This window comes from Schistocerca gregaria, chromosome 3 (genome assembly GCF_023897955.1).
Source record: "Schistocerca gregaria isolate iqSchGreg1 chromosome 3, iqSchGreg1.2, whole genome shotgun sequence".
Classification (NCBI taxonomy): domain Eukaryota; kingdom Metazoa; phylum Arthropoda; class Insecta; order Orthoptera; family Acrididae; genus Schistocerca; species Schistocerca gregaria.
In genome coordinates this window covers 274,777,476-274,790,060 of record NC_064922.1, presented here as the reverse complement: position 1 = coordinate 274,790,060, position 12,585 = coordinate 274,777,476, and the positions used below count along the sequence as shown (strand labels likewise).

The window sequence follows — 12,585 nt, the reverse complement described above, 5'->3', positions numbered from 1 at the left end:
TACATATACCACTTTCAGAGTAATATTTGGCCCTTTGGCATAAGTGGAATTCACATGGGCAAATAAGCATATCACGGAGCTAATGAAACATTGAAGCTGGAAACATTCTCTCACTGCTGCAGTAGCAGCTAAGGCAGAAAGAGTACCACATTATGCACAAAATGAGAGAAATTACTGTAATTTATTGGTAAAATGAACTTCCAGTCATTGTCACATATTACGCAAGAATTACAGAGTATATCATAAGAATTACAAAAAACCTCCATTGAATTGGGAAGGATAATTCAGCTCCAGTCCTGAAGGTCAGCAGATGGTCAAGACTTGTATACAAATTTGGTGATATTTCCAAGTCTCAGCTTTTTCAGCAGCAGGAACATATTTTTGTATGGCTCTCAAAATCTGTCTAGTGCTGCTACTCAAAACTTGCCACAACTCTGGTCTATCAGACCCGAGGGGAGAAGTCATTCAAAGCACACACACAGTACATCAAGCTTTACAACAATTATACCTAATAATTATATGAATATGTGTAACACAGAGAAACACTGTACATCTAAGTAAAATATCTTGCAATTCTTGTAACTGTGTTGTGTGCTTTAATTATGTACAAATGTACATTGAAGATATAATTGTGTCATGTAGAATTTTTGGAACTATCATTCCTATAATAAGGTTATTTCAGCCAGATTTCTAGGATTGCAAAATGTCAATCGCGGCTAACACTTCTGTTTATCCCAGTTTTTTTTTTTGCTAAGAAATGCATTATGTGATGTTGAGCTAGTGCCCTGCAGAAGGAACCTGAAAAATTGCATTGTACTATTGGGAAAATTCGAGTATGAGCTGACAGTAAAAAGTAAACACCAATGGGTCTGGTGCCGTAGACACGTTGATACTCGAGAACTGTTGGGGAAACAATTTGCTGCCATTTTACTGCAGCAGAAGGAAGTCCCTCATTGTAGAAGTGGATAACATTTTAATCCAACAAATAGGTTTTTGAGGCAATACAATTATCTGCTGTAAATTACCTCATTTTAGAGAAGACAAACTGAACTGTACTTCATTAAGTGGCTTAATTTATCATTTGGGACAATGTAAGTGATCTATAAACATTAGTTTTGATTGAAAATAGACATTAATCAGTGTGCAATCTCTGTTCATTCAAATAGCTGTTGGTCGTCAAAATAAAGAACAATGAAAGAAATATTTCAATGAACTGATTAGTCAACTAACTGTAACACGCAGAACTTTAATAATGACATTTTAGTTAATAACACAGGATACTATCTACTTTGTAAAATAGATTTAACGTTTGACCACAACAATGAATTCTGTCATTTTAATTACATTTACAATTCAGCAATTGAGATTTAGATCCATTGCAACAAACTGTTCAATCTGATACTAACTTCAAGAGACGTCCTTTGAAATGCACCGTGCATCGTGTTTTGCTAACAGCAGCAATAGATTTAAATATGAGTGTCAATAATTGTGCCAAATTATAACTTATGACTTAAAACTGCATAAATAAACCAGTTTCTATGAAAAAAAAACATAATTGTTATGTGAAGATTGTGTGTACACAGCTTGTGCTGAATAGTCTTAATTTACTGATGCAGGAAGTTGGGAGTGTTTGGTAAAGTTGTCCAGAACCCTGGTTCATGGGAGATTTACCAGATGGAATCAGAAGGAGAGACTCCCTTTCTCATCTCACCCAGTAAGTTTCCCCCGACTCGCTGTTCTGGGAAATTTTTCCATAAGTCTCCTCCATTTCGTAAACCATACCAGTCTTTTTTGTTCAACCCTATTCCTTTTCCTTCAACAGTCCTGCCAGAGGAGCCACTGGCACTGGAAGCTTGCGTATTTCCAAATCATTTGTGTGTCCTCTCCTTCTGCCACTTTGTGAGATTTCTTATTTATCCAACTGTATGATATTTATAATACTAACTGATATGTATTAAAATGTGATTCCCAGCAACTATTATGGTATTTCAATGAACTCTGATTCGGTTAAAGGAACATGGGAAACATTAAAAATACACTATAGGCTTACCTGAGGTCAAAAATTTTTTTGATGTGGAGTGACAAACACGTAAACTGCATACTTTTGAAGGTTAATTAAACTTTTTGCTACTGTTACTGCATTATTTGTAATGTATGAAATAACTAAAATAAATATGTAAAACAAAGCCTCAATCTTTATCTTTTTCAGCATTTAAGATATACGAAACACAAATGTGCCAGTAAAATTTTAAATAATGGTGTAAAAGGCAGGTCTGCTGGGCCTAAAATTTTTCTAAGTGACTGATCCTCAATGCAACGAGAGTCAAAACTACGATTTAAGAATGATTGCACATTCCCGCAATTAGCATAATTCATTTTCCATAAAAGGAGAATTACTTTGGAAGTAACACTTCTCAAATCACCATTCGCAATATTTTCCCCGGACCTGTTAGGAACGTACATGGTTGTGACATCACACTCATTGAAAGCAGGTTGCTGTTATTAAGTATTGCAGAGTCTTGATCTTAAAGCCTTCAACACACTTTGCTGTCGGCAAACACTTGTGTGCACTGTGCTTTGTCGTCATAAATAGTGCATTTTATTTGCTGCATTATCATTCTGCAGTACCAAGTTAAAGCAAAATTCTTTTGCTAGAATATCAGTTCTTACCAGCCAAAATAACAATTGCACTGAAAACGAACAATCAAAACTTCCTGGAATTCTAAAGATTCTCCAGGTTCTTCCCAGATGAAAAAATTCCCACATTTCCCCTAGATTTCCTACGGAATATACACCCTGCATATTGACAGCCAACAATCTACCACACAAATTCAATCCCCACCTCTTAAGCTACTGTATATTAAGCTATACAATCATGTCTTGAGAAATACCAAATAACAGGAAGGTTTAACCCACATTAAGCTTTTAGTAACTTAACAGTCCATGTACTGTAAAACATTTGTTGAAAACATTCAAGGGGTAGCATTTTTTCACACAACTTTTTTGTGTCCAACTTACTTCCAAGCATGTAAGTTATTCCAACTATTTCAATAGCATAAGCATAATTAGTTTTACAATTTACACAATTTGTTCGTCACTACTACTTTTTCTTTTAAGATTTTTAATGTGGCACAATAACAATGGCAGTTTAAAGAAATGTATAGATTCATACACACATTCAGAGTACCAACAAACCTATCTTTGGTCTTCATCTGTATGTCCATTTCTTTTCTTAAGAGTCAGATTCCACAGACAGCTATTCTATGATATGTTGTTAACTATGACAAACGCACATACCTGTATATTGCAGGAATAACAGAACACTAATACACCACAGCCAGTCAAATTTACAATTGTGACTTGCCTAGAGGGACTACCAATTACTCTGACAGATAACACATTGGCAGCAGTACTGTTAACACACCTACTGCAACAAGAAGAGTGGTGGATGTTTGACTGCCAGGCCAGGCCACAGCATCAGGCATGAGGCTCTGCTGTGGCCAATGGTGAGCATATGAAGTCGGGCCTAAGGCTTTGATGTGGCCGCCAGCAGCCTTGTGGTAATCAATAACTTAGAAGTACTATTGCATCCCAAGATCAATTTCAATTTGTATTACACAATCATGTTGCAAAGCTTGTTTGAAGGCCACAGGGCAAGCAAATATGGTACACAAACTATTTAATGATTTTCCAAATATTTCTATCATACTTTGAATGATTGCATAAACTTGCAATTTGTGTATAGCTTTCTTTCAATAACTGAACTCCCAAAAAATAGAAAATTGCACGTCTTTTAAGTGAAACCCCTGAAAATACACTTTAACAAATAACCCCAGTGTGGTGTCTAATGGCGTAGCTATGATCTACTCTCATATGCACTGACATTCCTAAACCAGTGACAGTGGAGGACTAGACATCTTAACACAATCTAGTGTGCACGCGCGCGCAGTAGTCACTGTGGTAAGATAGCAAGGTCTCCCTCTACTGCTGTAAATTCTCAAAAATAGGATCCAGAAAGCAAATAAAGGAAATACTGTTTGTAAAAAAAAAAAATCCTGATTGTATGTTGCAATGCAAGAGCTTCTATGACAACTAAGCACAACTGGCAAATACTACCCCATCAACCCTACAACCTCCAGGCTTTAAATTCATAACAAGCACTGTAGGATATGCACAAATTTTCATTCTCTCCTGTAACATTAAGTATTGTTTATCTTCTGTAGAATTCCCACTAACAAAATGAAGACACAAACTTGGTGCTGTCTTTGATTAGCACTGTTTGGTTACCACCCTCACATATAACACACACTGACCAAAATGACACTATCCCATAGAGCATTCAACTTCTGCAATTACACAATTTAAATAATGAAGACATCGATAAAAAGTGAGACCGACAGGCCTAAATCAATGTCTAAGTGACTACTTCTAGCACCTGGAGAGGCAGTTCTGTTCATTACATACGATAGTTTATTTTATGTTTGATTTAAAAACATTTTTGGACTAATTGTAATTCAGCCACATTTTATTACCAGTATCAAAGGAATGAATAAGTGGATGAACTATCAGTCTCTGTGAGATCAAGATATCAGAAAACACTGTTGTGATGCACCTACTCCAACTGATTGAGGCACATCATGTATCAGTGTTTGACTAACAAAAAGTGAGCACAAAATACATTTAAATCTCTGTAACAGAAAACAACACACAATTGTGCTTTATATCTGAACAGACTGTCAAAGCTAGATAATACATTTTAAAAATTTACTTCCATTGCATCAAGAAGAGTAATATAATGGCTTATAATTTGAAATATTTATCTAAAGCACAAATAAGTGAAAACAACTTATTCTGGTTACCTGTGTAGTTTACATTGTTTGGCATTACAAGAGCACACAACATAATAGTTTAGCATTTATGAATTATCATTAACGTCAGTTTTATGCGATACTAACTTTGTTAAATGGGGGCTTAATAGTCTCGTATTAAACATTCACATTTATAGACAGCATGACGCAAGTACTACTACCATTCACGATATATTTGTGATCCTGCAATTTTATAATATTCATTCTAACTGACAATAGCAACCATGTAACTAGATTCATCTCAATGATATAAAAAACATACCAATTAAAAAAATTAATGAAAAGGTCCAGAATGTAGCAACATCTAAAAATTCAGCAATGTTACTCTCTTTACAAACTGCTGACTTTCCATTAACTGCTGTCCGCGGTGGTCTCGCGGTTCTAGGCGCGCAGTCCGGAACCGTGCGACTGCTACGGCGGCAGGTTCGAATTCTACCTCGGGCATGGATGTGTGTGATGTCCTTAGGTTAGTTAGGTTTAAGTAGTTCTAAGTTCTAGGGGACTGATGACCACAGCAGTTGAGTCCCATAGTGCTCAGAGCCATTTTTTTCCATTAACTGCAAAGACAAAATAACTCTGTTCTTGTAATTTCTACCATCCGTTGATACAATATACTGCTGCAGCTTTAACATTATGGCTGTGTGAAGGCAAAGTATTCATGAAGTAATAAAGGGAAACCATGAATGGGAACTATCATAAAAGATAAAGGTTGCTCATGAAACTGCTATCTTAACATGAATCAGAAGTAGCTTACAAGTATAGAAACACAGAAACTGTAGGCAGATCTTTTTTAATTAATTCCAATACAAAACTTCCATAATGAAAGAATGCTCTGTTATTGCAAATAATAACATTATTGACTATCAAAACTTAGGAATTTCATTCACTATGCAAACTGTACATTAAACAATTATGATAAACAATACCAAATAGTAGTAGTAGTTGAAGTAGTAGTAGTGGTGGTGGTGACAAGAAGGGTGTGGTAATGGAGGTGGTTGTGGTGGTTATCATGATCATGGAGATGGATATGATGATGATGATGATGATGATGATGGGAGGATCAGCATAGTAGGCAGGTATGTCACATAGCAGTCCCAAAGAAGCACTGACCAATAGCTAAGCATACTACATTTACATACCATTCTTAGTACTACTATGAAATTGGTTGACAACTTCTTATAAAGTTTTAATGGCCAGTAAAACTAGAAATGAATTTGAAAGCTTAACATCATCTAAATCACAATCAATAGTTCAAGATACATTCATGACAATCACATAAATTTTGTTTACATTCAGTACTAATTAATAACAATTAAGGAGAGATATTTCAGAAATTTAAAAATGTATTAGACAACATCTGCTTTTTTCCCACTGGAAACACTGTCAGCTGATGTAATCCAGGCGTTGTCAGTGCTTCGATGAACTGATGTACATACAACTTTGTCTGTCATCAGTGGCCATACCTGAAAAACAAAATCCCTTATTCAAAACTCTGTACTCACGTTGTAAAATTGTTTACTATTAATCAACTCAAAAATTAGTATTACACTGGGAAACAAAACCCTAGAAACACAAACTTATCTTTAAATAATCCTGTTCAAGTTATATTTCAACAGGTGGTAACTTCTACAAGTACCACACTGATTATCAAGAATTAATCAACATACTGAGAAGTTTTTAACAACAGTCCACGAGAAAAGTATGATCAAGAATCAGGTAACATTGCCTATTCAACGATGGAAAAACCAGGAGACAGCCGTCATGTGTATGTGAGTTGTCATGTGTGTGTGTGTGTGTGGGGGGGGGGGGGGGGGGGGGGGGGGGGGTGAGAAGTGAGGTTGGGCGGCAGTTGGGGAGGTTGAGGGGGGGCGCACAAACGAGCAAGCTCGTGCGTGCTACCTTCGATGAAGCCCTTGTTGGCTGAAGGCTCTTTTTCTGAGTCTTTTTGATTTGCTTATCAGTGATAGCTTCTCCACTATACATTGAATAGCAACTATACTTTTCGTAATACTGTAACACTGCCTATTTTTTAACAAACCATTTGTGGAAATTCGTTAAACTTTTAGCTCCTGTACTTCGTAACTGAGAGGTGGGATGAAATGTAAAGTACATCTATCATTCCTTTAAGTGATAGTTTGGTTGTGTTAAACACTGCTGAATGCAGGGGCCGACAAATTGCAAACAATGGTATTTTTATTGTTTGATACAGATAGAAGTTGCATTAACTGAATAAAATAAATTATACACTAAATCATTCCAAAAACAACTCACAGAACTAAAAAATAAAATAAAACAAAAAATGGACAAAGCAATCTTGAAAGATAATTTTTTGTGCTAGCAGGAGGAACGGTGAAATACACTGAGAAACCAGAGGTGAGATTTCTGAAAATTCAACTCATCATTATTAAAACATTGCAATTTAACTAATAAATGTCTGCATTAAATCTCTGCATACTCTTCATTGAAGTCATACATAAGTGAAGACCATCCTAGTACTTGCCAAAAGTAAGGGACATGGGACAACAATACTGATGGATCACACAGGCAGCTGGCAGTAGTGTGACGACTGTACTATGAGTGGGGATGAGATGGAATCAGGACAACAGTATGGCAAGAAGAGTATGCAGGGCCCTTCCAGAAGGGCTAAACGACAAGAACTTTTTCTAACGAACAGACAACAGTTGAAATCAGGGCAGATGTTAGTCCTTGTCACCATGTCTGTTGGCAACAGGTTAATGAAAGATGAGTTGAGACCTCTATAATCCGATATAAATTACTTTACAGTTGACATCTGTCACATGCAGCTGCTGGCTACCACTTGATTACAGGTGGCGCACGAACATGGCAAGTCGCTTCAGAAGTGCTGTTTTATGTAACACAGAGCAATGTTGGACGCAGCCCCCGTGAGGTACGATAGGAACAAGGGATGCTCTGTCTATAATGACTAAGTGACCAATGACTGAACTGTTGTAGAAGACATTTTGTAGCTCTGAATTTAAACTCTTGTCAAAACCTAACCACAACCTCGTGATGCGCAATGTATTTGAGAAAGTGGTGGACAAAAATCTGTGGCAGAACTAAAATCACTATTGTTTTGTTGTCAGTGATTAAAGCTAACCTCTATGAGTGAACTGAAGACGAAGAATTCGAAACCTAGTGTTAAACACAAATTGTAATTTCTCACTATCACTGGTTACCTGAAACAACCCCACACTGGCTACACAAGCTGCTGCATTACCAAATATGAGCAGTCCTCATTGACACTTTGTAGCACACTATAGGCAACACAGGCAGACTCAAAATGAAAAGATTTAAGAAGAAAAATGAGGACAAATGAAGTTAATATGAAAACAAAAATAACATAGCAAAGTATTACAAATAAAAAAATACATTTAAACCAATGAAATGAATAAAAATAGTAATCAAATTCTTGATAAGATCCATACATATAAAATTCTGAACTTCAGGTTTATACGCTACCCACTGTGCTACGCCCTACAGTGCGTGCTAGGTTGTTATAACTGATACCCAGCTTGCAATGATGAGCTGCAACCATACAAAAATTGGTTTCATGTTATGTCGTGTGAAGCTTATCTAATGTAAGCCAATTTCTGAGATAGTAATATCCGCGTATATGAGACTGACTTGTGTCTTGTGCAGAAGGATCCAGTAGTGTTTGGTTAGTGCTGTGTACGAAATTTGTGTGTTAGCATCTCATGCACGCATGTGCATGTGACAAAATAAAGAGCCAGATTCAGAATTTGGGATCTAAACACATGAAGTAGAGTGATTTTCTCATTTTGAGAAGGCACTAGGAGTGATCTGTTTAATTTGCTAAGAACATGCTAAAGCCAAGATCAAGTAAGTATTTCTTTATTTAAAGCAACCAGCTATGACAGACTTTACTGTGTCTTCATGTCTTAAATGTTTTTTTATGAAACATTTTCATTTTAAATTGGACCTCATGCCAAGTTGTATTGTAGATAAAAAACCACCACATTATAGAAGGTTTGTCATAGTTAAAGTATTAAAAAATATGTCTTGCAAATGGCCATATCCATATAGACAGTGCTCACAGATGATTGTTACGTCACAGTACGAATTAGCACAACTGCTTACAAAGCTGTCTAGCTTATGAGGTCTGTTCAAAACATTTCGCGACATTCATAATTTTGAATCAATGGTATTTTGGAGCGAAATGTGGTTGACTTCCCTGCACATTTAATGTGCAACTGCCAGAAGTTTCACTGTTGTGTGTCTTAGTTATTGTTCAGTGCTGTACTGAGTATAACATCATGCCACACAGTTTGCAAATTTCGACATGGCAGAGTTAGACGAGCAATGAATCTGCCTAAATGTTGTGTGAAAATCAAGAAAACCTTTAGAGAGACTCCAAATGATTCAGGAAGCCTATGGTGATGAGCTCTTAAGCCACACACTGTGTTACAAGTTGTTCACATGTTTTGAGAATGGCCGGACGGAAGTTAAAAATGACCCTTTTCAGGACGCCCTTCAACATCTACCGACGATGCTCATGTCAGGAACATCACCACAGCTGAGGGTCCCAAACGAAGATAGACTGCTTAAGAGATTGCTGAAGAACGTAATGTATCATTTGGCTCATGTCACAAAATCTTTGAATGCATCATGTTGCTGCCAAGTTCATCCCAAAGCTCACAAATCAAGCCCATAAAGACCTCCGCTTCGTAATCGATGAAGTGCTTTTGGATTGCGCAAATGAAAATTAGATGTACCTTATGACAACCATAACTGGTGGTGAGATATGGGTCTAAGGTTATCATGTTGAGACAAAGGTTCAATCATGTGTCAGGAAAGATTCTCCAAGACCAGAAAAAGCTTTCAGGTTGGTTGGCTTGGGGGATTAAAGGAACCAGACTGCTACAGTCATCGGTCCCTTGTTCCAAAATTTTAAACACCCACACAGAATAAAAAGGAACACTGACAAAGACAACAGACGAGACAGGCCAAGAAGACGGAGCCAGAGACTAGACAAAAGGAAGTAAAAATCATACAGTGTGGGACAGTGGTTGGCCGACCATAGAGACAAGAAAAGGAAAAGCCAACCGCTGAGAAACACATTAAAAACTCAGTCTAAAACCATAAGCTAAATACCACACTCGACACAAAGAAGGACGAACACTTAAATTAAGTGCTAAAAGCCCCCTGCCCGAATAAAACGCAGAACTAAGCCTGTCATGGCAGTGTCATCTGTTAAAAGGGCAGGGAGTGTATCAGGCACAGTAAATGTCTGCCTGACCACAACTAAAAGGGGACAGGCCAACAAAATGTGGGCCACTGTCAAAGCCGCTCTGACAGAGGAGGGTCCTTCTGACAGTAAATAACTGTGCGTCAGCCGGGTGTGGCCAATGTGGAGCCGACAAAGGACAACTGAGTCTCTACAATTGGCTCGCACGGACGACTGCCACACAGTCGTCGTCTCCTTGATAGCATAGAGTTTATTGGGTGTAGTCAGATTGTGCCATTCAGCGTCCCATAGCACAAAAACTTTGCAGTGTAAGAAGGCTTGCAAATCAGTCTCCAGGTGCCAACATCCAGAGATGATTTACTGGTAGCCTCTTTCGCCAGGCGGTCAACATTTTCATTGCTGGGTATCCCAACATGGCCTGGGGTCCACACAAAGACCTCAGAGCAGCCACAACGGGCAAGAGCATGGAGGGACTCCTGGACAGCTATCACCAGACACTGGTCGATAGCTCGCAAACTGCTCAGGGAGTCGCTATACATAAAGGGCTCACCTGAGCAGGAGCGGATATGCTTCAGGGCACGAAAGATGGTGACCAGCTCAGAAGTGAAAACACTGCAGCCAGCTGGCAAGGATCGTTGTTTGTAATGGTCCCCTGGAGTTAGAGCATAACCGACACGACCAGCAACCATCGAACCATCAGTGTAAAGCCACGTATCAGGGCTCTGGCCCTGATACGTGGCAATGATGGAATAAAAGCGGCAGCAGAAGACCTCTGGAGGGAGCGAGTCCTTCGGGCCCTATGCCAATTCGAGCCGAAGGAAAGGGCGAGGCACACACCATGTGGGTGTACGCAGAGGAGCCCGAAAAGGAGGTGGAAGAGGGAAAACCCCAAGCCCGGAGAGAAGTTCTGACATGGACGGCAATCGTACAACCCCACCGGGGCCGACTTTCTGGGAGATGGACAACTGACTGCGGGAACAGAAGACGATAATTAGGATGCCCGGGCAAGCTACAAACATGCGCAGCATAAGCGGCCAGTAAATGTTGGCACCGTAACCACAGTGGAGGAACACCTGCTTCCACAAGTATGGTGTCCACAAGGTTGGTCCGGAAAGCACCAGTGGCAAGTCAGATCCGGCTGTGAAGGAGTGGGTCCAGCACCCGCAACGCAGATGGGGATGCTGAACCATAAGCCAGGCTCCCATAATCCAGACGGGACTGGTGTGGCTCAAGCATCACAGAGCATTAAGATGCCACCAACACATCTGTTTAAGCTGCCAAATATGTGGGAGCCATGTCAACCGGGTATCAAAAACCACACCTAACAACCGATGTGTTTCCACCACAGCAAGACGTTCGCCGGCAAGATAACACTGCGGTTCAGGGTGAACTGTGCGTTGCCAGCAAAAATGCATAACGCAGGTCTTGGCAGCCGGAAACTGGAAGCCATGCACTACAACCCAGAACTGTGCCTTGTGGATAGCGCCCTGCAGCTGACGTTCAGCAGCTGCAATGCCAACGGAGCCCGTTAATTGCAATTAAAAATAGGCAGACACGTAAAACAGACCCCTGTGGTACCCGTTCTCCTGAACTAAGGAGGAACTATGGGAGGCCGCGACTTGCACGCAGAAGGTACGATGCGCCAGAAAATTTCGAAGGAAAATCGGCAGTGGACCCTGAAGACCCCAATCATGAAGTGTAGAGAGGATGTGGCGGCGCCATGTCTTATCATACGCCTTCCGCATGTCAAAAAAGACAGCAACGAGGTGCTGACGGCAAGCTAAGGCCGTACGGATGGCTGACTCCAGGCTCACCAGATTGTCGGTGGCAGAGCGGCCTTTACGGAACCCACCCTGAGACGGAGCTAGAACGCCCCGAGACTAGTACCCAAATCAACCGCCAGCTCACCATGCGTTTGAGCAACTTTCACAGATTGTTAATGAGGCTAATGGGGCCTCCAATGGTTTCTTGCCAGATTTCAAAACAGGGATAACAATACTTTCCCGCCTTGGTGACGGAAACTCCCCCTCGACCCAAATACAGTTGTAAAGGTCGAGGAGGCATCGCTGGCAGTCCACTGAAAGGTGTTTCAGTATCTGACAGTGGATGCGATCTGGCCCGGGAGCTGTATCAGGGCAAACGGCTAGTGCAGTGTGGAATTCCCATTCACTGAATGGGACATAGTAGGATTCAGGATGGCGCATGTGAAATGAAAGACTCCGATGTTCCAACCGCTCTTTAACGGGTAATTCATAGATGCGGAAAAGAGAGCAAAATGGTCTGCTAAGCAGTTGGCAATTATGTCAGAGTCAGCACAAATTGCCCCATTCAGTGAGAGCGCAAGGACACTGACAGGGGTCCGATAGCCATAGAGGTGTCTAATCTTTGCCCAGACCTGTGATGGAGAGATATGGACGCCAATGGTGGGAACATACCGTTCCCAGCACTCCTGCTTGTGTTGGCGAACTATGCGGTGTGCCCGTGCACGGA

The 12,585-nt window shown here is 40.0% G+C and overlaps 1 protein-coding gene across 1 annotated transcript in view; it reads right to left on the bottom strand.

Annotated features, from left to right (window-relative positions):
- Positions 1 to 5,642: 5,642 nt before the first annotated feature.
- The window catches only part of LOC126354682 (RING-box protein 1A), a 29,481-nt gene continuing 22,538 nt past the window's right edge, over positions 5,643 to 12,585 (bottom strand). The window contains exon 5 of the mRNA XM_050004485.1: positions 5,643 to 6,331. Coding sequence (XP_049860442.1) covers positions 6,319 to 6,331 — 13 coding nt within the window. The 3' untranslated portion in view covers positions 5,643 to 6,318. The remainder of the gene's footprint in view (positions 6,332 to 12,585) is intronic.